The 25,711-nt window shown below is 35.4% G+C and overlaps 4 protein-coding genes across 4 annotated transcripts; all 4 read left to right on the top strand.

Annotated features, from left to right (window-relative positions):
- Positions 1 to 1,256: 1,256 nt before the first annotated feature.
- Positions 1,257 to 1,698, top strand: LOC133324779 (uncharacterized). Its single transcript, XM_061533619.1, has 3 exons — positions 1,257 to 1,344; positions 1,409 to 1,526; positions 1,584 to 1,698. The coding sequence occupies exons 1-3, from the start codon at positions 1,257 to 1,259 to the stop codon at positions 1,696 to 1,698; spliced, it is 321 nt and encodes a 106-aa protein (XP_061389603.1).
- Positions 1,699 to 9,587: 7,889 nt separating this feature from the next.
- On the top strand, positions 9,588 to 10,083 carry LOC133324778 (uncharacterized). Its single transcript, XM_061533618.1, has 3 exons — positions 9,588 to 9,675; positions 9,752 to 9,869; positions 9,942 to 10,083. Exons 1-3 carry the CDS (start codon positions 9,588 to 9,590, stop codon positions 10,081 to 10,083), a joined length of 348 nt encoding a protein of 115 aa, XP_061389602.1.
- A 6,406-nt stretch (positions 10,084 to 16,489) lies between these two features.
- Positions 16,490 to 16,945, top strand: LOC133324777 (uncharacterized). The gene is made up of 3 exons (XM_061533617.1): positions 16,490 to 16,577; positions 16,651 to 16,771; positions 16,837 to 16,945. Exons 1-3 carry the CDS (start codon positions 16,490 to 16,492, stop codon positions 16,943 to 16,945), a joined length of 318 nt encoding a protein of 105 aa, XP_061389601.1.
- Positions 16,946 to 24,657: 7,712 nt separating this feature from the next.
- On the top strand, positions 24,658 to 25,090 carry LOC133324776 (uncharacterized). The gene is made up of 3 exons (XM_061533616.1): positions 24,658 to 24,745; positions 24,808 to 24,928; positions 24,988 to 25,090. Exons 1-3 carry the CDS (start codon positions 24,658 to 24,660, stop codon positions 25,088 to 25,090), a joined length of 312 nt encoding a protein of 103 aa, XP_061389600.1.
- The last annotated feature ends 621 nt before the right edge of the window (positions 25,091 to 25,711 follow it).

The raw sequence follows: 25,711 nt of genomic DNA, 5'->3' as shown, positions 1-25,711 counted from the left end.
CTAGGCCACAAGCAGTGGCCTCGCCAGAAACTTCGAGAGATTGTTTGGGAAGTTTTAATACATCCGTCATACAGTCCGGACTTGGCACCAAGTGATTATTGAATTTTTCTTGCATTGCAAAATTTCTTTAATGATATAAAGCTGTATTCGACAGCCCTATCCGTTCAGAGGTTTTTAAAACGATATCTGCCTTCGGCATTTGTGCAAAATTAATACGGCTATGCAGGAAAACTTTAGCTGGCACAAGATCAGAAGTTAAAATCGGAAAGAACCTCTAGTAACCCTCCAATACCGAACGGGGATTCAGACAAAATACCAAGCTAATGGTATCAACACGCAAGACGTCCATTAGACTCGGACCAACTGTGGAACTTGAAAACTACAGCTTCGAGATAGACAAATATTATAGTCAAAGATTTATACTACCCGAGCTGTTTGTATGGAACTGAAGCCGTCGAACGAAACATGAGATGTACGTCTATTGTCATAGTCAGACGTCTCGAGTTGCAGCGACTACGTTGTTGTGGGAATGGATGAGGATGGCCCAGATCAAATAGCATATAAAAGTGAGCCAATTGATGGTTCACGCAGAATTCGATGAAAATATCAAGCGGAAGAAAACGTTTCGGAACATGGTCTTTCAAATTGGAAGAGCTGAAAATTTTTTAAGTTCGGCTTATGGAACAAATGTTTGGTCAGCTAAGTAAGTAAGTGATATCGGTCTTTCATAGTACATATTTACCAATTCCATTTCATCCATTCATGTTAATTTATTTAATGTTATATTGCTATATTAATATTTCTTTATTTTTGAACCATAAAATTTAATGTTTTTGTTTTGTTTTGAAGATCAGCTTTCCGCTAACGAAGTCGCGGGCATATGCTAATATTTTTTTATTATTTATCGGAGGTAGATCTAATAAATAACTAGTTTCTGTGCTACACGTACAGTGGCATCTTAATTCAATGAACAAAATCAATAACCTGAGGTTGTCTTGCTCCCACAAAGAGGTGTGAAATTATTCAAATAAAATAAATGCCTACTGTGTTGGAGTATATCGACCAAACTTTGTTACATTTGAATATGTTGCAATCGAAACCCTACTTAGGTATATTCAAAACTCGCTCCCTTTTCGCTGGGGCTTTTTCCAGTTTTGATGATGAATACTGGAATTTTGTCGATCATGGCCCTTATATAAATCGATCGTCTAGTTTTTTTGATTGACTAGTTTCGAATTGTTTGTCGATAGCTAAAGATGAAGTTTCTAACGTTTACGGTGCTATTTGGCCTATTTGTTGTTGGCGCAATTGGCAAGGGTGTGGAAACCTCTTATCGTAGTGAAGGTAATAGAATGGAAACTGAAGGTGAAGTAAAATTATTAATTAGAAATTTGTTGAAATATTTTAGAACATCCCGGCAAGTGTGTCTATAAAGACCTGATACTTTCGCCTGGTGAAGTGGGTCTACCAAAGGGTGAATGCCAACGTTTCACATGTGAAGAGAAATTAACTGGCAAAATTAGAACGTAAGTAAAATGAAAAAATCGTAATTTTTTATATTTTTTATTTTGGTTGTTTTTTAGTTGCGACGATATAAAATTTATTGTTGAGCCACCATGTCGGGCGGGTGATTTTGAAAATAACGGTTTGCCATATCCACAATGTTGCATGCGTAAAGTGGTGTGCCCGGATCATTAAATCAGTTTAAATGTACTTAGCGTACTCAATTCGATACGCTATGCAAAATTTCTTAATCGAACAAATATTAATAAATGCGAACTGTGCTTTGTTACAATACCTTGATATACACGAATATATTGACTCTTACTTAATTAACTGGCTTGCGACGGAACATTTGTTCCACACGCCGAGCTTAAACCAGTAAGGAAAGTAGTAAAGTCGGACGGTGCCGACTATAAGGTACCCTTCACCACTTTGAGTATATTCAACAGATGAATCCTAACAGACGTCGCATTTTTAAAGGACCAGTAAAATGAAATTGGAACCATAAACACGTCATTCTGCAACCGATACTAAATTGTTAATTTGGTCAGATATAGAAGCTATATCAATATCTGAACCGATTTCAGGAAACTTAACACACATCTAGACTTACTTCATTACGCTGTGCCAAACTTAGTGCAAACCAAAAGATATTAAGGGACTTTGGTGCACCATTTACATTAAATCGGACGAAAATATATATGGGAGCTATATATAAATCTGAACCGATTTTCAGAAAACTTAACACACATCATTCTAGACCTAATTTGTTACGCTGTGCCAAATTTCGTGCTTAAATCGACTCAAAAAGTTATTCTATGCATATTCTCAAAAGGAACCATGTGACTATCTCGTTTCCTTTTGTCTGCTACAAACATATGCACAAAGACATAATACCCTGTACCACAGTGTGGTGAAGGGTATAACAATAATTTGGTTCAAGAGCCTCAAAATACCGAAAATTGGGGGTACCCTTATATGGGGGCTACCAGAAAAAATGACCAATATTTATAATTTATAGTGGAGAGATTTGCTACCCAATAAGAACTCGACGTACTAAATTACAGTCAATTCGGTCGAAAAATAGGATCAAAACACCCAAAATACCAAAAATTTGGGGGTACCGATATATGGGGACTACCAAAAAAACTGGACCTATATTTATAATTTTTAGTGGAGTAATTTGGTACCCAATAAGAACCCAATGTACAAAATTTCAGAGAATTCAGTTATAAAACGAGCCCAAGAACCCGAAAATACCGAATATTGGGGGTACCCTTATATGGGGTCTCTCCGAAAAAATTTACCTTTATTTATAATTTTTGGAAGGGAGATTTGCTACCCAATAAGAACTCAAAGTACCAAATTTCAGCGAATTTGGTCGAAAAATGCGATCAAAAGCCCCAAAATACCGAAAATGTTGGGTACTCTTATATGGGGGCTATCCGAAAAAATGGACCTTTATTTATAATTTTTGAAAGGGAGATTTGCTACCAAATAAGAACTCAAAGTATCAAGTTTCAGAGAATTCAGTTAAAAAACGCGCTCAAGAACCTCAAAATGCCGAAAATTTGGTGGTACCTTTATATGGGAGCTATGCCTAAACGTGGACCGATTTTTTTAAATAGGGTTCGTCCTTGAGCCAATTAAGTGACCTGTGCCAAATTTCATTCAAATCGGATCATAAATGCGACCTGTACTTTGTTAACAAAAATACATGGACGGACAGACGGACATGCATAAATCGACTCAGAACGTAATTCTATGCATCAAAAGGAACCATGCGTCTATCTCGATTATTTTTGCCTGTTACAAACATATGCACGAAGACATAATACCCTGTACCACAGTTTGGTGAAGGGTATAAAAAGATTTACAGCCGCGTCGGTCTTGTGCGTAGCTCTTCCAACTTGAAAGACCCTTTTCCTCTCTGTCCTTACATCAGTTGGCTCGCTTTTATATGCCTTTTGAGTTGGGCCATCATCATCCAATTTCACAACATGACCTAACCAACGTAGTCACTGCAGCTCGATCGGTTTGACTATGTGGAAGTCCGAGAATATATGTTAGAACTCATTTATTGGACGGCGATATTCATCGCACATTGATCAATCGGAGAATTTTTCTCTCAAACACTCCAAGAGCTGTCTCATCTGCTTGTGCAAGATGCTTCTCGTCGATATATCAGCACGGGTCTGGCGAGAGGTGGCCTTGTTTCTAAATTACTTACATAGAATATAGATCTGTTGACCAACACTATTCTCCTACGAATTTCAAAACTGATGCCTTTAGATTTATTGATGGTGGTACCAAGGTATACAAAATCGTTGACTACTTTCAAGCTGTAGTTTTCAAGTACTACAGACCCTTTCCAACTTTAACTTCCGACCTTTTGCCATTTGGCGCAGAGTGAAGATCTTATCAATGGTGGATTTGCCATGTTTGAAGCCTCATGGGCCATGAGGCCATACCTCATGGTATGATCCAATAACATCATTGACCAGCACTTTATATGCGATGGGAAGGAGACTAATTCCTCTATAGTTGGTACACGTCGTCTTATCTCCTTTTTTGTGCACGGAATACAGGACGCTGAGAAATTGTACTAATCAGTTGGTGCATGCTCCTTACCGACAGGTGACCACCAAATTCGCTGTTGCAAACACAAATTCGCTGTTGCAAACATAAATTTACTGTGAAAAAAAATCATTTTGGGGGGGGGGGGGGCCCGGGCCCCCAGGGCCGCCCCCCTGCGTACGTCAGAATATATGGTATACACTCTATACCGTCATCTCTTGTTGGTTCTTGAGTGTCTTCTCCACCGTCGCTATTTGATACCAGAAGCTATGCAAAATGCTCCTTCCAAATCCTCAACACGTTGTCGGTATTTGTCACTAAGTTTCCATCTTCATCTCTACAGGAAAATGCTCTATTTTGCAGTTTTTGAGCGATTTTTTTCGGTATTTCTTGAGCGCATTTTTTAACCGAATTCGCTGATTCATTGTTGGCAATAGTATTTCATCATACGCTTTTGTAGTTCTCTTCATTGAATTCTTTCTTGCTGATTCTCTATAAATGATTTACGTGGTTGCTATAAATTAATATGCTAAATATCGTTTTGAATCTAATTAATATTTGCTAAACAAATTTCAAACTATATTCGCCGCAAAATATATTTCATTCTAAGTGTGAAGTTTTTTGAATGTTGTTATTAATTACTATTTTATTAATTCATTCACATTAAGTGTGTTTGTTGTCGATTCATGTGGTGTCATAATTTATATCGGAAGTAGATCTAACAAAGAACTAGTTTTTATTTGGACGCATTATGGACATCTAAATTCAATGAACCAAGTCAATGAACTGAGGTTGTCTTGCCCACAAAAAATTGTGTGAAATTATTCTAATAAAATGAATGACCACTTAAGGGGCTTCACTGTGCTTGCATATTTGAGAGTATATCGAATACAATTTAATATATTTGAATACGTTTCAATCGAAATCCCACTTAGGTGTATTGAACCCTCTCCCCCATTCGCCAAGGTTTTTGTTTTGCAGTTTTGATGATGAGTACTTGATTTGTGTTGATTATGGGGCGTTATAAATATCTATTGTCAGGCATTTTGTTTGACTAGTTTCGAAGTGTTTGTCGACAGTAGAATATGAAGTTTTTCACGTTTACGGTGTTATTTGGCCTATTAGTTGTTGGCGCAATTGGCAAAAGGGTTAAAACATATTATCGCAGTGAAGGTAATATAAATAAAACTAAAAGTAAATTAAAATTATTAATTATAAATACTTTGCAATATTTTAGAACATCCCGGCAAGTGTGTCTATAAAGACTTGATTCTTTCCCCTGGTGAAAAGGGTCAACCCAAGGGCGAATGCCAACGTTTCACCTGTGAAGAGAAACTAAGTGGCGATATTGAAACGTAAGTAAAATTAATAAATGTTAATGCGAACATTTTTATACCCTACACAACTATGTTGTCAGGGTATTATACCTTTGTGCAGTCCCAAGAGTTTGTAACGTCGCGAAATATTGGTCATGGACCCACCTTTAAGTATACCGATCGTCGTATCTCGACTAGCTGAGTCGATCTAGACATGTGTGTCCGTCCGTCCGTCCGTCTGTCCGTCTGTCCATTATAATTTGTAAACACGATACAGGCCACAGTTATGGACCAATATTCATGAAATTTTGCATGTAGGATGGGTTCTGCCCATTGAAGACCCCTATTGTTAATATTTAGGGGATGAAATGGACCAAATACTTAATTTTTGTCCGTTTTTCTGACCGCTCTAGAGGCCGTAATTATGGCCCGAACATCGCGAAATTTTACATGGAGAAGGGGGTCGGGCCAAACAATAATCATGGCTGTTTTGATAAAGATCGGTCAATATTTAGCGGGTCAAATGAACCCTGATTTTGTGTGAAAAATTACAACATTTTTATTCTGGGGCTTATATATTTACTCCTGAAGGATATAGACCCGAGAAGTTGATAGCTTATCCAAGAGGAGTGGTTGGCCTTTAAATTAATACCAAATACAGTTATGTATCTACTCAGATCTGGGAGTTACACTCAAATATTTACAGGTGCTTACGTATTCAGATATTATTTACTAACCCACTACCACATTAGAGGGCGGAAATATCGCGCTGATCGCTTTAATATTTTCCATGAAGTTCCAGTTATGGTTAAGGACAACGACTACAATTTTCGGTGATGATCAGATAATAGTATTGGGACTTAATTTTTTGTGTGTTTTCAAGTCGAATATAATCCGAACATTACAACACAACCCACCGTGAAGGGAATCTCTATAAGTAATTAGAAGGGCTGTACTGAGTATTCGAAAATGTAAGGAAGAGGTGATGTTGACCTCTAATTGGGCAAGAGGGGGCAAATATCACGAAATATTACCCTGACTCGGAATAAACATTCGCAGAGAGTTAGAGTTCCGTGGTAGTTGTGTAGGGTATCGTATGGTCGGCCCCGTCCGACTATACTGCTCCGATCACTGGTTTTATATTATTTTTTGTTTTCTTTTTTTCAGTTGCGACTATAGACGCATTATTCTTGAGCCACCATGTTGGTGGGGTGATGTCGAAAATCCCGATTTGTCGTATCCCAAATGTTGCATGCGTAAAGTGATTTGCCCCGAAGTAGATGATTATAATGATTATGGTGGACCAAATTAAATTAGTTTTTATTGTTGTTGTTAATAAAAAGCTGTGATAAAATTGTTGTTATGGATTCGCATGGATTTTAATTTGTGAAAGGAATATTTTGGTATTTAGCAGGCATAAAAGCAAACAGTAAGAAACGTTTAAAAGCCGGATGGGACCGACTTCACTTCACCACAAGCGATGCTTATATGTACCATATTCTGTAGATATAACAGATCTAGCATCTTGGGTGGACCATTGAAATGAAATCGGGCAAAAATTAATATGTGAACTACATAGATATTTGAGCTAATTAAAAAAACAAGCATACCATTCCGAAATCTATAAAATATTGCATGCCAATCGGACATACATGGGTTGTTTCGCGTACCATTTGTATGAGACCAAGCTAAATTATCTATGGGGGCTATATGCAAAGTTGGACGTTTTTGCGCAATATGGCATTTTCTACAAAGGGTCCCCACTGTCACTGAAATGTGCAAGGAACATCGAGAAAATCCGTTAAGCGAATGTTTCTTTTTCGGCATAAAGTGCATATATATTCTGAAAATACGTCTCGAGACCTTTCATTGATGATGATGTGGATATCCATACTGCATCCATTTTATTTTTTTGCGCAATATGGTTTTTTCTGTGATGTCACCATCAGAGAAACGCTTAGGGTGACGTTGGTGACGGTTGATACAAAGCAACGGCTCTGGCTCTGTGCAAAGCCCAGGCTTATCTTAGTCCTTCTTTCATCTAAATTGTTGACACTGACCTCCCCGCGGTGTCACGGTAGCTACTTTCATCACCCTTTGAAATAGTGAACAAAGAACAATAAAAAAATTGGTTGAGACGTCGGGTTAGTTGCCCACACTCGGAAAACACCCTAGCACCATAGCAACGAAAAAGAAAACTTTCCTAATGTAGACAACCCCGCAAACGTATAAAGGAGCACGATCTGCGAATCTGCACTTGGAATATTCGTACGTTGTACAGAACAGATCCAGTTTTCGCCTTGGCGGATGTACTCAAGAAGTACAAAGCCGATATTATTGCCTTACCGGAAATGCAATGGAAAGGGACACACGTAAGTAAATCAGACGATTAGCACTGTATAATAGCTGCCATATAAAAGCAAAGTTCTTCTACATCAAAGCAAAGTCCATGCTCCAATGGAAGACAAAGATGAGCAGACTAAAGATATATTTTACGAGCGCCTAGAAACAGCGTAGGGACATAACATTAAAATTCTGCTAGGAAATTTTAATGCAAAAATCTGAAGGGAAAATATTTTTGGCCCCCCTTCACAAAGAAACATCAGACAGAGTCATGAGGTTGATTGACTTCGCAGCAGCAAAAAATATGGTACTTAGCAGCACCACATTCAAGCATCTCGATATTCATAAGACCACGAGGCTTTCTCCCGATCAAACAACGAGAAACCAAATTGATCAAGGTGTGGTATACGGAAGGCATTCATAAGGCCAGCAGTTAAAATCAGAAAGGACCTCACGGAACCCTTTAATACCGAATGGGGATTCAGACAAAGTGACAGTTTGTCGTGTGATCTTTTTAACATCCTGCTGGAAAAGGTCATACGAGAGGCGAAGGTGAACAGAAATGACACTCTGTATATCAAACAACACATGACCGATGAAATCGATATAATAGGTCGAACATGGCATGCGGTAAGAGCCACCTTTGAACAAATTGAAAAGGAATCTGCCAAAGTGGGTCTGGCAGTAAATGCCGAGAAGACCAAACTGATGGTTTCAACAAGCAAGACGTCCAGTAGACTCGGACCAACTGTGGAACTTGAAAAATATAGCTTTGAGGTAGTCAACGATTTTATGTACCTTAGTATCGTCTTAAATACAACTAATGACATTATTGAAATTCAGAGACGAATAGTGTTCGCCAAAATGTGCTACTATGGTCTAAGTAAACAATTTAAAAAATACCACCTCTCGCCAGACTCGTTCTGTTGTATGGATTAGAAGTATGGCAGATGAGGCAGCTCTGGAAGTGTTTGAGAGAAAAATTCTCCGAAAGATCTATGGGTCGATCTGCATCGACGGTGAATATCGCCGACAAATAAACCATGAGTTGTACCATATATTTTCGGCCATCGACGTAGTCAAACATATCGAACTGCGTTGGCTAGGTCACGTTGTGAGAATGGATGAGGATGCCCCAGCTCGAAAGGCATATAAAGGCGAGCCAACTGATGGTTCACGTAGAAGGGGAAGGCCACGAATTCGATGGAAAGATTGTGCGAATAACAACATTTAGGAACACGGACTTTCAAATTGGAAGAGCTGCAAACAAGACCGACACGCCTAGAAATATTTGTTAAGCTTGGCTTATGGAACAAATGTTCCGTCACAAGCCAGCTAAGTAAAGTAAATATGTGGATACTGGCAGTTAAATTGATAGACCTCGACCGATAAACTCTGACTCCGCAATCCTTATCAAAACGGTTCAAAAATGCATACAAATACTAAGAGTACATTTGGAGAATATGAAGTATCGTATTTGGTACGAGATGGGAAGCAACGTCGTATACCATATTAAATGCAAATATATTTATATATTTTGCAATTATCCAATTTCGATTATGTGAAAAATAAAACAAATATTTAAATTACTCAGCTTGTGGGTGTATATGGTCAATAAAAAAAAAAAATATATTATTTGACTTTGCAATATTCCCGTACATTATTACGGGGAATTTTTTTCAAGTCGTGACAACACAACGAATGACTGATTGTCAATAAGAGTATCATAAAAAACAATATTTTGTTCTGCCACTGAGCGTACTTCGCAAAATGCTGTTTAAAAATAAAAAAACAATTGCCCACATTTTCGTTTTTGTCTAGTTTTAAGCGGCTTGTCGACAACTCAAGATGAAGTTCTTATCGCTTAGCTTATTAGTTGGTGTATTGATTGTTGGTGCATTTGGCAAGGGACTGAAATCATTCTACGGCAATGCAGGTAAGAAAAACAAAAATTTATTTCTATTCCTATATGTATTAAAATATTCGAATGTGAAATTATTATCTAACTAAAGAGCATCCCGGCAAATGTGTATATAAGGATTTGATTCTTTCGCCTGGTGAACAGGGTAAGCCAAAGGGTGAATGTCAACGTTTCACATGTGAAGGCGATCTGAAGGGTGACATTGAAAAGTAAGTGAACATTTTTTTAAATATTTTTTTTTTATAATTTGTTTAATTTTATATTTGTTATTTTATTTTCAGTTGCGATTATAGATTTATTATTCTTGAGCCACCCTGCTGGTGGGGTGAAATAGAAAATCCGGATTTATCGTTCCCCAAATGTTGTATGCGAAAAGTTATTTGCCCGGAGGAGGATAATGAACAACAAATTGCACCAAATTAAAAATAATATATTGAAATGTGCTAATAAAAATCAAGATCAATTTTATACAATTCAGAAAGGTCAAAATGGATATAAAATCAGAAAATTTAGAAGGTTATTATGAAATAGTGTTAAAGTATTATGAACCATTTAAACCAAAATACTAAATTATAGATATGCGTTCCAAGAAAACACTGTTGAAAAGTTAAAAAAGAAAATTTAACAGGAATAGGATATGACAAACTATAGATCCATCAAAATATGGTAAGTCAGTATGGCAAAACATCGACCGATATTTAAAAATTTTAAACAAAACAACTGAAGATTGAAATGTGGATGTCGATCGGTGCGGCAAAATTGTACCTAATGTACTGAAGTTATTAGAAACTAACCCGTGTAAGGTTTTGTGGAAATCGATTCAGATTTAGATAAATATATTATGGTCCGATTTGAAGTAAATGGTGCACAAAATACCCAATGTTATGCCGATTGCCACAAAATTTTGCCCAATGTACTGAATTTAGTGTAGTCCAACATGTGTCAAGTTTTATTAAAATCGGATCAGATTTGGATATAGGTCCAATATATTGTTTCGTCTGAGTTTATGTAAATGATGCACTAAAGACCGATATTTCACAAAACGTATTGAAGTTAGTATAACTTAACCTGTGACAAGTTTCGTTGAGATTTGGTTCAGATTTGGATTTTGTTTTTGGGCTCCAAATAATCAACAAATGTCCTATTGACATTTGCTTTTGCTTGTTGTCTTCATGGAAAAAATAGTATGGTCGTAGAATGACATGGACATCTTATAATTTAAATAAATAAATAAAATCAAAACCAATTTAAAAACCTCGTCAAAACCAATTTAAAAACCTCGGTCGAACGGTAGATTAATATATAGACGGTCAAGGGGCCGGCGAAATTGGCCGGTATAAGCAATATGTCTTTATAAACAATAAATTCAGAATGTTTCTAGACACTTTGGGTTAAACCGGGTAACTGATACGATAAGCTATATCTTGATGAAATCAACATATATTTTCTTTCTGATCCAGAATATACACTGGTGGGCAAAACTGAGAATGCAAACTGAATAAACGACCTGCATCATTTTTTAAAAATAACTCTTATTGAAGTAAATAGTTAAATAAAAGTGGGAGTCGATTTACAAATGTCCGTCCTGTATCCGCCTATCTGGCTGGTGGCACGATAACTCTCGAAGGGAATAATCAATTTCATCCAAATTTGCACATCTTAATAGTTCTACCAAATTTGGTCCACTCCTCCTGATATCTCCCCCACAGAGCGTCAATATTTTCAATATTTATAAATTCAATGGAAAGTTCGATTTGAACCAAACATTGCACAACCTTTTACCTTTACCAAGCCTAGATCTAGTTTGAAGATGGAACTCATCGGTCCACACTGGCTGGGATCTCCCCCACAATGGGTCAATATTTTAATATTTATGAATTTAATACCAGGCGAATGGAATGTCTGATTTGAAGCACACATTGTATAACCTATTTACCTTTACCATGGGATCCATTGGTCCACCCCTTCTGGTACCTGGTAATTAAATATATACCTCATTATACCTTACACAACTATGTTGCCATAGCTATGCGCAGTCCCAATATTGGTCCTAGACCCACCTTTAAGTATACCGATCTTACCGATACCGACCTTATCTCGACAACCTGAGTCGAATTATACATGTGTGTCCGTTCGTCCGTCTGCCTATTATAATTTGTAAACACGATACAAGCCACCAATCTTCACGAAATTTTGCATGTAGGATGGGTTTTGTCCAATGAAGACCCTTATTGTTGTTGGTAAAAATCGGTTAATATATAGGAGATGAAATGGACCACATACTTAATTTTTGTCGGGTTTTCTGGTCGCTCCAGTGGCCGAATTAAGGCCCGAACATCGAAAATTTACATGAAGCATCGGGCCAAAGAAGCATCGGGCCTGTTTTGATAAATATCGGTCAATATATAGCGGGTCAAATAGACCCTGAATTTTGAGTGAAAAATTAAATTTTTCATTCTATACCTTATATATCTGACGGCACACCGTCGACACATTTTACTTGTTATACCCTCCACCATAGTATGGAGGGTATATTAATTTTGTCATTCCGTTTGTAACTCATTGAAATATTCACCTACCCTATAAAGTATATGGGAAATTACAAAAATCTTTTAAATTCCTTGAAGCTGAGGTTTGCAAGGTTATAACTCGCGAAATATGAACATATTGCATATAATTTAAATTCAATTCTATAAAATGAAGTGTTCTTGTCAAAATCTTGAAATATTGGTAATAAATAATAAGTTGCGTTGAAGCTGTGATGGTGGTAATGTAAAAAAATGGGTGAAAATGTGTTGAAGCCAACGAGTTTTTTTGTATTCGTTCCCGATTTGTGGCTAAACTACACAACGCACGCACATGTGATCATTGACTAAGTTGCAGAATACCCCATGGACAATATGGTTCTAATGTATGATTTTTCGATATAATCACTGCATCCACCCAAAAAGGATGCTGACATTTTGAAGCCGGATTTTCGGTGTTTTTTGAATTTTTCTTATAATTAGGATGCGCATCCAGATAATAGAAAAAACTAATTATAGGATCGTAGAACTCGTGATTCTGCTTCGTTTAGTGTATATCTCACAGAGCTCCGAAATGCTCGCTCGAATTCGAGTAAAGAGTAAAACTCGCTCGAATTCGAGCGGGAGTACTCCTGCGAGTAGAAAAAGTAAATAGCGTATACTCTATTTTTCTCTGCCACTCAAATAAGAGCGGAAGTGCTTCGCTCGTTTTCGAGTGGGAGTGAAATACGTTCGAAATCGAGTAGATTACACTCTTGCCGAGTACTCTTTTATTTTTATTTTATTTTTTTTTTGTGATACCGTTGTTTTACTTGATGTTGTTTGTGTGCATTGTTTGTTTGTTTTGTGATGTTTGGTTTGCAGTACTGCTGGGAAAGCATGCATCAACAAGCTCGTTTTCTGCGTTCTCTTTATGTAAGTCATTTCATATAAGATTTTTATTTGTACCTCACATGTGTAAACATTTTCAATAAACAAAATAATCAAACCTTTTATGTTTTTTGTAATGATCTATCTTCCCACAGCACACAAAAGATCAACATCAAAAAAAAAAAAAAAAAAAAATGGTACTACACACACACACAAATAACCAAACAACCAAATTTATTTGTCCACTCGATTTCACTCTTAGAGTGAACTCTTACTCTATTTCGAACATTTTGACTCACACTCTTTTTCTTCAATAAGGAGTACTCGCGAGCACTCCCAAACAAAATAAAAGAGTGGAGAGTATACTCCCTAAAAAACTCGTACTCTTTATTTACTCCCACTCGGGAGTATCTTTCACTCGCGAGTAAAATCGAGCAAATCGGAGCTCTGATATCTCATGAATGTGCTCACTGTAGCTTCTTTGCAATTGGGTTCCAAAGACGAAAATTTAGTGCGTAAATTTTTATAAAAAACATATTTTTTGAGTCTAAAATTAAGAAAGTCCATTCAAATTCCGTGGAACCCCGCGTGATTTTAGTTTTTTTACGTGCCGGATCTAATGAGCCCATCCATGTTGAATTCCGTCCAATAAAACGGCGGATATAGGTACCTTGAATGTGGGAAAAACTGCAAAAACTTATTTTGACAAATTCGCGTAAATAATCGCGGTTTTCTTCGAATTAATTTTACGTGCATTTATGCTTGTATTGTCAAATTCGCGAATCTGTGTGGAAATAGGTCAAAAATGCATCGATACCCGAATAATATGCGTATTTTATCCAAAATTGATTGTGGAGGCACATCCGCGGTTCTTAACCGATCCTTTTAAAATAGGTGTCATTTTGCGTATTTTCATAGGAGATTACTATAATCGGATGCGCATAAAAATCGTATGCACGTTGCGTGATTTTTAGCCATTCTTAGGGTTTTTGCATAGTAAAGTGCATCGAGTGGCACACTTTGACCGCTAAATTAAACATCGAAAAATTAATAATTATTGAAAGACATTGATTCGGTTTATACGAAAATCGCATGCGCATCAACTGATTTCAACTAATTCGCGAATTGCAAGCTTTTCAATATTGATCATTTTTATGTATTGTAAGTGCAATATATTTAGCCATTAATGACGTCGAAACTCTTTTCAGATGAATCTGCCGATATTTATCAATCATCTAAAAGAATTTGCAGAAGAAAGCGTCGTATATTTTAGAAGATTAAGGCAAAACCGTATCCTCTTAATCATACTAAAAAAATCGAAAATTCAAAAAAAAATTGTTTTAATTCAAAAATGAATTTATTATATTTTCCGATATCTTCATGTTTCTATTTGTTTTTCGCGACTATTAAACCGTATTTCAGTGCGATTTGACTAGTATGCAAAGAAAACAATGGTGTTTAACCATTTGTGATAAAATTCGCGAATTACAACAAAAAGAAATTCATTTAATTTATATTTGAAATACAAGATTTAAAACCGCTATAACTTTTGTGCGCAGCATCCGAATTTGTGAACGCGAACAGATTTCGAATCAGCATATTTTTCTTAAACTATGTACCAAAAATCATAAATGTGCTCGCAAAAAATTTTTTTAAATTTTTTTTAATGGAATTTTAAAAGAATTTTGTAATTTCCCATATACATATATTCTTGATCAGGGTAAAATTCTAAGAAGATCTAGTCATGTCCGTCCGTCCGTCTGTTGTAATCTTATGAAGGAATTGAGATAGGGATCTCAAATTTTGCACAAAAAATTATAAATATAGGTCCACTTTTTCTGGTAGCCCCCATATAACGGTACCTCATAATTTTCAGTATTTTGGGGGTTTTGATCGTATTTTTCCACCGAATTGACTGTAATTTAGTATTTTGATTTCTTATTCGGTACTAAATCTCTCCAAAAAAATTATAAATATAGGTCCATTTTTTCGGATAGCCCCCATATAAGGGTACCCCCAATGTTCGGTATTTTGGGGTTCTTGTGCGCATTTCTCTACCGAATGCGTTGGAATTTGGTATTTTGTAGTCGTATATGGTAACAAAACTCCCTACCAACAATTTTTAATATTCGCCCCCTTCTTGGGGTCGTCCCCTATAACCCCATTTTTATATTAAAATAGTTATATGATTTGTTCCGTGTTTGGGTTTGGTTCTAACACTGTTGTAATCATTTCATCTGCGGAAGATACGAAAAAAAAACTAGAACATAAGGTTCGATAATTAACCATAGTTATATTCATATATATAAACTGTATCTCGCATTTAGGCCCAGACCCTGCGTGGGAGGTAGCAAAAGGAGTGGACCGATATTCCCCATGTACGAACTTGAACTAATATTGGATGAAATAATAAGATGGGCAAAGTTTAGATGAAATCAAAATTTTTTGAAACAAATTTGGTCCAAAGATACATGGGGTCTAGAACCAATAATTAGGACCATAATCGGTTTGTACAAATGTCGGTATAGGTACACTTTTTGGTATGTTCCCTATATTTTTATTTCAAGTACCTGTCAGTATATCTGTGGTGGAGGGTATTCAAAGTTCGGCCCGGCCGAACTTAACGCTTTTACACTTGTTTTAATTTTGACAAAAAGCATATATACTTTATAGGGTATCCGGTGAATATTTCGAGGTGTTGCAAATTAAATAATAAAATGGTACTAAATAATATATAGCATTGAACAATTTGGTGTAGGAGTTGATTTATAGAGATGACGTAAAACATTGGTTTTGTAGTACACATTTGCGGAGGAAGAGTTAAAAAATTTTACTACAATTGGTGAATTGTGTAGACGAATGTGGCAAGAATCATGGGAATCGCCATTATTGTGTAGATAGAGGCAAATATGTGGATTTAGAAATATTTGAGTGTACGATCAACGTTAAATGGTTCTAATTTTATTGCAATTGGCATAGGGTGAACGAATTGAGTAAACATATTGAAATCAAATCTTTACATCACGTATGGAGGTTGGTTTTCCGAAATTATCAATAAATGCTATCTTGAAATTTGGAATGAGAATTTGTGTGGTGTAAAAAATTCCTACTTTATGGTACTAATATTAATACGTATATAAGTTATATCCGATGTACTAATAGAGCTTTCTTATTTTTGGAATTACAAATACTGATGTTAAAATCTGTACTTGGTCGAACGTGCCTGAATGACTAATGTAATTAAGTTAAACAGTTTATAGATTGCATGGAGAAATATTAATTTCACAAAGCAATAATTCATTCATTCAACAAAAATGTGTTCCTATTTAGCAGTTTATTTTTTGTTGTTACAATTAACTAGAAATAATGTATAAATTAATTGGCGTATTCAAATTTTAATTCAGTTATTATTTAAATTTTAACACGATTTGAACATGAACGCTTTTACAGTCGTCGCAGTATTTTTAACGCTTGTCGTTGCTGTTTTTGGTTTTGAATCTAGCGGATGGTACAAAGATCCAGGTGAAGAAAAAAAATAATAAATAACAAAATTGAATCGAGTATATTCATTAAAATTTGTATAACAAAATTTTAGCTCATCCTGGTAAATGTGTTTATAAGGAATTAATATTGTCCCCCGGTGAAGAGGGTCAACCCAAAGGAGAATGTGTACGTTTTCTGTGTGGTGACTCTTCGGGATTTGCTACACTACAGGGGTATGTAATTACGAATATGCTTGCATATTTTATTTTATAATATATATATTTTTTTATTAATTTAGTTGTGGTGTAGAAGATGTTCAACCCCCATGTAAACTTGGAGATTACATTGATCCCAAGGGTCCATATGCAAAGTGCTGCGAGAGACATATTATATGCCCTAAGAGTTAATTGCATCTAGATTGAAATATATACAAAATTGTATTGTGCACTTTTATAAATTTTTATATTTATTGTGGTGGTCGAGTAGGAAAATTATATTTACACTCCTACCATGAATTTGTGTAATAGAAATCTAGGTGAAGTTTATTATACATTACTCTTGCGGACTTTTTCTAGGGCAATCCAAACTACAAATTCCGTTGAAAAACGTGCCAAAATTACCGAAAGAATACTGATTGTTTTTGAAAAGGAGACTATTTACTCAATTAGAATCCAAAATATTAGTTGGGGAAAAATAAATCCATTAGGCCGGTAGTCGAATGTTAGCAGTCGTAAAATCGCCCAGGAGCTAAAAGTTTAACATAAAACTGTTTTAAACCATTAAACAAAGCTGGATTCAAAAAAAAGTTCGATGTTTGGGTGTCACGCCAATAAACACAAAAAATAGGATTGATAGGACTGAATTTCCATATGCGAAGCCTTGGCCAAACGGAATGAGATAGACCCATTTATTAAACGAATGTTAATTGGAGATGAGAAATGGATCAGATACGATAACCCTGTGCGAAAACGATAGAGGTCAAAGAGCGGTGAAGCACCTCAAACGGTGGCCAAAATTGGACTGACGGCCAGGAAGTTTCTGTTATGCATGTGGGGGGACTGAAAGGGGATTATTTATTATGAGTTACTTCCATATGGCCAAACGCTAAATTCTGATCTCTAATTTGTCAACAACTTGACCGTTTGAAGACAGCAATTGACCAAAAACGGCCAGAATTGGCCAACAGGAGAGTTGTCGTATTCCACCAGGACTACGCTAGGCCACACACATCTACAGTGACTCGCCAGAAACTTCGGGAGCATGGTTGGGCAGTTTTAATGCATCCGCCATACAGTCCGGACTACTTTTTTTATTGCAAAAATTATTTAGTGATAAAAAATTGGTATCTAGGGAGGATTGTGAAAATCGACTACTAGAGTTTTTTGCAAATAGTGAGCAGGACTTATATGAGAAGTCGGACATTCCGAAGCATGTTAAAGTCCTATAGTTCATATAAAAATAATGGATTTATTTTCCCCAACCTAATAAAAAACCAGTAAGGAAAGTAGTAAAGTCGGACTGGGCCGACTATTTGATACCCTTCACCACTTTGGGTATATTCTACTATTGGGTATATATACATATGTAGAATATATCTGAACCGATTTCAGGGAAACTTGTCAGAGACTAATTTATATTACATCAGGACGTTGTGTAAATCGGACTAGCTATGGATCTTTTCACGAAGCTTAGCAACATCATTCTAGACTTAATTCAGTACCCTATACCAAAATTCATGCAAATCGAAAGATATATAGGGACTTTGGTGGACCAATTACATAAAATCGGACGAAAATATATATGGGAGCTATATCTAAATCTGAACCAATTTTCACGAAACTTAGCACACGTCATTCTAGCCTTAATTCAGTACGCTATGACACAATTCGTGAAAATCGAATGATTTTCAGATATTTTGGTGCACCAATTACGTAAAATCGGATGAAAATATATATGGGAGCTATATCCAATTCTGAACCGATTTTCACGAAACTTTGTACACATTATAATAGACGCAATTCAGTACGCTATCCCAAATTTCGTGCAAATCGAAATATATGTAGGGTCTTTGGTGCACCAATTACCTTAAATCGGATGAAAATATATATGGGAGCTATATCTAAATCTGAACCGATTTTCTCGAAACTTATCACACATCATTCTACACATAATTCAGTGCGCTGTGCCAAATTTCTTGCAAATCGAATGATATATAGGGACATTGGTGCACCATTTACATAAAATCGGACGAAACTATATATGGGAGCTATATCTAAATCAGAACCGATTTTCTCGAAACTTTACATACATCTCTCTAGGCTTAATTTAGTACGATATGTCAAATTTGGTGCAAATCGAAAGATATATAGGTACTTTGGTGCACCATTTACCTTAAATCGGACGAAAATATATATGGGACCTATATCTAAATCTGAACCGATTTTCATGAAACTTTCCACGCATGATTCTATGCTCAATTCAGTACGCTATGTCAAATTTCGTGCAAATCGAATGATATATAGGGACATTGGTGCACCATTTACATAAAATCGGACGATAATATATATGGGAGCTATATCTAAATCTGGATCGATTTTCACGAAACTTAGTACACATCGTTCTACACTTAATTCAGTACGCTGTGCCCAATTTCGTGAAATCGAATGATTTTTAGGGACATAGGTGCACCATTTACTGAAAATCGGACAAACCTATATATGGGAGCTATATCTAAATCTGAACCGATTTTCACGAAACTTTACACACATCTCTCTAAACTTAATTTAGTACGATATGCCAAATTTGGTGCAAATCGGAAGATATATAGGTACTTTGGTGCACCATTTATCTTAAATCGGACGAAAATATATATGGGAGCTATATCTAAATCTGAACCGATTTTTTTCAATTTCAACAGGTTCGTCCTTGGGCCAAATAGATGAGCTGTACCAAATTTCATCCAATTCGGATAATAACTGCGACCTGTATTTTGTTTACAATTTAACATGGACAGACTGATGGACGGACGAACGGACATGCATAAATCCAAGCTGCACAAAATACCCATATATGAGTTGTACTGTCATATGGAGGCTACTCAACAAAGTGGACCAATATTGATTCTTTTAGTACAAAGATCTCTTCACAGAGAGAACCAAAAATACCAATTTACATCTGAGTACGACGAGTCTACTGGACGTCTTGCGTGTTGATACCATCAGCTTGGACTTCTCGTCATTTACTGCCAGGCTTCTTCTCAATTTATTCAAAAGTGGCTGTTAGCGCTCGCAATGTTCGACCCGTTATGTTAATGTCATCGGCGTAGACGAGTATCATGTGTTGTTTGTGGTACATAGTGTTCATTTCTGTTCACCTTTGCCTCTCGTATTATCTTTTTCAGCAGGATGATAAAAAGGTCATACGCGGGACTGTCACATTGTCTGATCCATCGTTTGGTATTGAAGGGATCTGAGAGTTCCTGTCCAACATTAACTGCTGACCTTGTAACAGTTAAAGTTATCCTCCATAGCCTTATTAATTTTGCATGACTTTAAATAACTCTGTACGGATAGGGACTTCGAATGCGGCTTGATAGTCGACAATTAGTTGGAAAGTGACAATGTGTTTTTTCAGGATTTGGCGCAGAGAGAAAAATCTGATCAATTGTGGATTTGCCAGGTCTGAAGCCGCATTGGTATGGTCCAATTATGTCAGTGGCCCTCGGCTTCAGTCGGATTTGCGAATATACCAGCCCTCATGACATGATTTCCACACATTTGTAATTGTTTCTTACTGGGGTTTCCTTTACAATTTTGATCTGAAAAATACTTATTTTGTCAATCATGTCTAATCCACGAAACTAATGGAGTTAACCGATTTCTATTTGATGTAGGAAAATGGTAGAATATTAAAACAATTCACATATTCAAACAAATTTTATGTGATATTTTATTCTGTGTTTGTTGTTGTAAAAATAAATAACAAAAATATCTCAAAGTGTTAGATGCAGATGTCGAGATTATTAGAGCTAACAATTTATTATCACTACATATATATATATATATATATACATATATTCACAATAAACAAACAATATATAAATTATTGATTATTTTCATATTTAAGTTTAGTAATTAGTTGCACTTTAACACGATTAGAACATGCAAATTTTCACTGCCGTCGTTATATTTTCAACAGTTTCCATTGCTGTCCTAGGTTCTGAATCGAGGGGAAATTATGTTGATCCAGGTTAGAAAAAAAAAATAATAAATAAAAAATCAATAGAGATATCTGATTGAAATTTATTTTTAGCTCATCCTGGAAAATGTGTTTATAAGGATTTAGTATTGTCTCCCGGTGAAGAGGGTAAACCGAAAGGAGAATGTATGAAATTTAGCTGTATAAACTCTACGGGTTTTGCAACACTGCAGGCGTATGTACATAGATATGTGTAATTTAGTGGAAAGACAATTTTATTTTATTCAATAAAATATTTTTTTTTTATTTTTGCAGTTGCGGTGTACAGTTTGTGGATCCTCCGTGCGAATTTGGAGATTTCATTGATCCTGATGGTCCATATACAAAGTGCTGTGACAGACATATTATATGCCCAGATAAGAATAATGCACTAAATTAAAATGTATAACAAGTAAAGAGTGTCAGTCGGTGTTGCAGACAGATATATACCCTCAGCCTATGCTTATTATTAACTTTATATAAGGTATATATGTTGTTATTAAAAGAGGTTTCGGATTTATTGTTGATCAAATCGGTTATTAAATTCACTTCAAATTAAATTTACAAGTTTATGAAATATTGACCCTTTGTGGGGAAGGTACCAAAAGGTGAAAGATGACCGACGGGTAATACCTTCGGACTTGATCTAGGCTTGGTAAATATAATAGGTTGACCAAAATTTGATTCTAAGCGAACATTCTATTCGCCTAATATTGAAAATTTTGTGTGGGGAGATATCATAATTGCTAATATTTGTTTTTGTATAAATAGACGTCTATACATATTATATATACCGATTTCTCTTGTTCAGTACCCATCCTTCTTAATTTTTTGTCGTTTAGGCTGCTTTTTGAAATTTGATTTATTCTGAGAATTATAGTACAACTTTATGGCGAACAATTTTGTAGAACTTTCGTAAAATAACCCTTTTTTTAATGAGTTTTTAATCATTTCTGGAAAAGGGAACCGAAAAGACCCATTAAGAGTATCGACTGAGGGTTAACATATTAATTAATTAATTTCGAGAAATCTCATCCGAATATGTTCAAATGTCTTAGAAATGAGAAATGTAGCCAAGCCTTTTAAGGTTGCCTCATGACGTAAACTTTCAAAATGCCGATACTCGAATCTTCTCCCTTTTGGATCATCTATCATATATATAGATATTTATATACATATTTTTTAATTCCCGATAATTATTTTTTTGTGTTGCACCGTGTTATTAATGTTGGCTTATATTTAGCGGTAACCCCCGAAAGGTACCTTCCAAAATTCTGTATTTTGTTGTTGTTGGGCATGTATCTATCTAGTATGCTACATCTCAAAAATCGGTATTTTGGGAAGCTTGATTATGTGTTTCTACCAATTTAAGAGCAATTTAATATTTTGGATTTTTATTAAGTAGAAAATTTCCCTACTAAAAATATTAAACCAGTTTTCCTGGTAACCCCATAATTTTGTATTTATACCCTTCACCACACTGGTACAGGGTATTATGTCTTTGTGTATATGTTTGTAACAGGCAAAAGGAAACGAGATAGACACATGGTTCCTTTTAAGAATATGCATATAATCACTTTCTGAGTCGATTTACGCATGTCCGTCTGTCCGTCCATGTATTTTTGTGAACAAAGTACAGGCCGCATTTATGATCCGATTTGGATGAAATTTGGCATAGGTCACTTATTTGGCCCAAGGACGAACCCTATTGAAATTGAGAAAAATAGGTTCAGATTTAGATATAGCTCCCATATATATTTTCGTCTGATTTAACGTAAATGGTGTACCAAAGTCCCTATTTATATTTCAATTTTCACGAAATTTGGCATGGAGTCCAGAATCGTGTGTGCTAAGTTTCGAGAAAATCAGGTTAGATTTAGATATAGCTCCAAAATATATTTTCGTCCGATTTAAGGTAAATGGTGCACCAAAGTCCCTATATATTTTTCGATTTGCACGAAATATTGCATAGCGTACTGAATTGAGTATAGAATGACGTGTGCGAAGTTTCGAGAAAATCGGTATAACTCCAATATATATTTTCGTCCGATTTAATGCAACATAATCCATATATATTTCGATTTGCATGACTTTTGGTTTAGCGCACTGAATAAGGTCGAGACTGATTTATGCTAAGTTTCGTGAAAATTCAGTGCAATCTACTGAATTTACATTAGCCTTCCGTGTGTCAAGTTTTCTTGAAATCGGTTCAGATTTACATATAGCTCCCATATATATTTTTAAGTAAATGGTGCACTAAAGATCCATAGCTAGGTCGATTGACACAACGTACTGAATTTCTGGCAAGTTTTCTTGAAATCGGTTCAGATTTAGATATAGCATGGCTTCTATATATAATTTCGACCTATTCATGTTTGATTGATTTTACATTTTAAAGATTGACGCCTATTAAATAGCGTGTGTACAGTTTGTTTAAGGGGACCCCCCATTCTCGGGGTCAAAAATTTTGTTGATATAATTCAAATCTACACTAATTAAAGAATGTCCCTACAAATTTTCAAATGAAAATCTCAAGAACTCTTGAAGATATAGCCGATTTATTGTGTCAGCATCAAGTGACGGCTGAAGGGCTTATCAAACTTTAAACGCGTTTTTCTCTAAACATTTTTTTGAGAATGGCGGGCACGATAACTCAAAAACTAATAACCCAATCGATTTCAAATTTTTACACGTTTCTCTGTGAGTGTATAGCTATCGTATGAACTAGGATAAAGCCAATCGGTGAATGTCTTCCTTATTTTTTAACTTGGGTTTTGGTAAAAAAAATCGGCGATTTTCCAAAATTATTTTTTCAAAAGTCCACCATTTTGTTAATTTTAGAGCGAAGTCAATAATCCTAGTACATACGAGAGCCAGACATGTACTCTTTCTAACACCGTTGGAATTTTCGGATTCCGATGTTCCAGTGAGGAGTTATCATGCCCGCCATCAAAAATAAGGAGTTTTCTTTAATTACAAAAAACAAAAACAAAACAAAAACAAAAAAAAAAATTTGTAAATTATTTTTCTTCTATTTTAAATCTTCAATTATATATGTGTAAAGTTACAAACCTTAACAAGCATTGGTATTGATTTACCAGCCCATTGAAAACCTTAAAAAATTAAAATCGAGAATGGGGGGTTCCCTTAAATCTATTTACAAAATATATAATATGTTGCAGAATGGTCGGTTTACTTATAGATAAAGATCGCGTATATAAGTCCGTTCAATTTCATGTCAATGTTCCGTCGCAAAGGCGACGTCGGACACATATGTACAATATACTCAAAGTGGTGAAGGGTATCATATAGTCGGCACAGTCCGACTTTACTACTTTCCTGACTGGGTTTTTCTTGCTGAATTGGCTCTAATTTCATTTTTCAAATTCCCATAGGGTGTTTAACTAAAAATGATCAATAATGATTCATTTTTTTAGAGAATCCCCGCTGCATCCCAAATATCGGTATTTTGGGGATCTTTGGACACGTGGTGTGGGATATGTTCTTACCAAAAATTATTAATGTCAGTTTATGATATTGTTCTATGCTAGCTATAATTTGGTATAAAGGGTTCTGGAAGGATGACATATGCAGTAGAGTACGTTTATAACGTGGTTTCTTCTAGCGAACACATTTCCGCTCGGCCTGGTCGAACTTAACGTCGTTTTTACTTGAATATTTGATTTTGTTTATAAAATAAAATTTCCAATTTAACAATTTAAATTGAGAATGGCGGTCCCCTTAATGTACGTCAAGATGTAACCATTTTTATTATCTCTATAAATAATATTGACTATCAACAAAAATTAAAAATTATACATAAATCGATGATAACATTAACATTTTAGTTTAGTAATTATTTGCACTTCAACGTGATTACAACATGAACGTTTTCACAGCCGTGTTTGTACTTTTAACATTTGTTGTTGCCGTTCTAAGTTATGAATCAGTAGGACGATTTGTAGATCCAGGTAAAAATAATAATCGAATCGTTTTCGATTACATTTAATTAACCACATTTTCAAAATTTCAGCTCATCCTGGCAAATGCGTTTATAAGGATTTAATATTGTCCCCTGGTGAAGAGGGTAAACCGAAAGGGGAATGTATACGTTTTATGTGTAATGACTCGTCGGGTTTCGCAACACTGCAGGGGTATGTAAATATGAATTATAATTCCATTTTAAAAAATATAATAAATTATATTATTGCAGTTGCGGTGTAGAGGCAGTAGCTCCACCATGTAAATTTGGAGATTTCGTTGATCCCGATGGCCCATATGCTAAGTGCTGTGAGCGACATATTATATGCCCTTAGAGGTTACAGTATCACAATAAACTATGAAATTAATATCAAATAAAAACAATATAAAAATGTAGCAACATTTGTGATGAAAGTTGACACATCGAATCGAAATGGGTATAGAAAGGCGTGTGTTGGGTTTTGTTGAACACCGAACCGATTTAGATAATACGTCCACATATATTTTTGTAAGATACAATGCAGCCAATTACCCTTTGTTCCAATGAACCGAAATTTTTCACAGCATACCAAATTGAGTCTAAAAAATAATGTGTATTAAAATTTATGTCGGAGTGTACAATTGGAATTGGGTAGTTTTGGAAATTTGTCCTTATGTGTACTAAATAGTACAAATATGAAACCTGAAATTTTAAAATATTTAATTTTGATAGATTTGATTGAACTGAAATTCTGACATAGGGAAATACAATTTATATTGGATTGTAGGATTGAGGAGTATGGATGATTTTGGATTCAGATGCTGTACGTATACAGTAAGATTTGTGATATTTGGTATTAGGATCAGTGTTGGCATTTTGGAAGTGATTTTTTAAATACATACATACATACCATAGAGTTTTAAAAAAATATTAATAATTTTTAAAAATAACAACAAAAACCTATAAATGAATAAAT

The sequence above is a fragment of the Musca vetustissima genome, unplaced genomic scaffold (genome assembly GCF_032173495.1).
Source record: "Musca vetustissima isolate MV318-11 ecotype Yass unplaced genomic scaffold, APGP_CSIRO_Mvet_v1 utg21476, whole genome shotgun sequence".
Lineage (NCBI taxonomy): Eukaryota > Metazoa > Arthropoda > Insecta > Diptera > Muscidae > Musca > Musca vetustissima.
This window is presented reverse-complemented; position numbering and strand designations above follow the sequence as displayed.

What these genes read in the sequence shown, in the direction of transcription:
- LOC133324776 (XM_061533616.1), top strand. Translation starts at nt 24,658, where the DNA reads ATGAACGTTTTCACAGCCGTGTTTGTACTTTTAACATTTGTTGTTGCC. An exon ending in AGGACGATTTGTAGATCCAG is followed by an intron (nt 24,746 to 24,807) that starts GTAAAAATAATA and finishes TCAAAATTTCAG; the next exon opens with CTCATCCTGGCAAATGCGTT. An exon ending in GGTTTCGCAACACTGCAGGG is followed by an intron (nt 24,929 to 24,987) that starts GTATGTAAATAT and finishes ATATTATTGCAG; the next exon opens with TTGCGGTGTAGAGGCAGTAG.
- LOC133324777 (XM_061533617.1), top strand. Translation starts at nt 16,490, where the DNA reads ATGAACGCTTTTACAGTCGTCGCAGTATTTTTAACGCTTGTCGTTGCT. An exon ending in CGGATGGTACAAAGATCCAG is followed by an intron (nt 16,578 to 16,650) that starts GTGAAGAAAAAA and finishes ACAAAATTTTAG; the next exon opens with CTCATCCTGGTAAATGTGTT. An exon ending in GGATTTGCTACACTACAGGG is followed by an intron (nt 16,772 to 16,836) that starts GTATGTAATTAC and finishes TTATTAATTTAG; the next exon opens with TTGTGGTGTAGAAGATGTTC.
- LOC133324778 (XM_061533618.1), top strand. Translation starts at nt 9,588, where the DNA reads ATGAAGTTCTTATCGCTTAGCTTATTAGTTGGTGTATTGATTGTTGGT. An exon ending in ATCATTCTACGGCAATGCAG is followed by an intron (nt 9,676 to 9,751) that starts GTAAGAAAAACA and finishes ATCTAACTAAAG; the next exon opens with AGCATCCCGGCAAATGTGTA. An exon ending in CTGAAGGGTGACATTGAAAA is followed by an intron (nt 9,870 to 9,941) that starts GTAAGTGAACAT and finishes TTTTATTTTCAG; the next exon opens with TTGCGATTATAGATTTATTA.
- LOC133324779 (XM_061533619.1), top strand. Translation starts at nt 1,257, where the DNA reads ATGAAGTTTCTAACGTTTACGGTGCTATTTGGCCTATTTGTTGTTGGC. An exon ending in AACCTCTTATCGTAGTGAAG is followed by an intron (nt 1,345 to 1,408) that starts GTAATAGAATGG and finishes GAAATATTTTAG; the next exon opens with AACATCCCGGCAAGTGTGTC. An exon ending in TTAACTGGCAAAATTAGAAC is followed by an intron (nt 1,527 to 1,583) that starts GTAAGTAAAATG and finishes GTTGTTTTTTAG; the next exon opens with TTGCGACGATATAAAATTTA.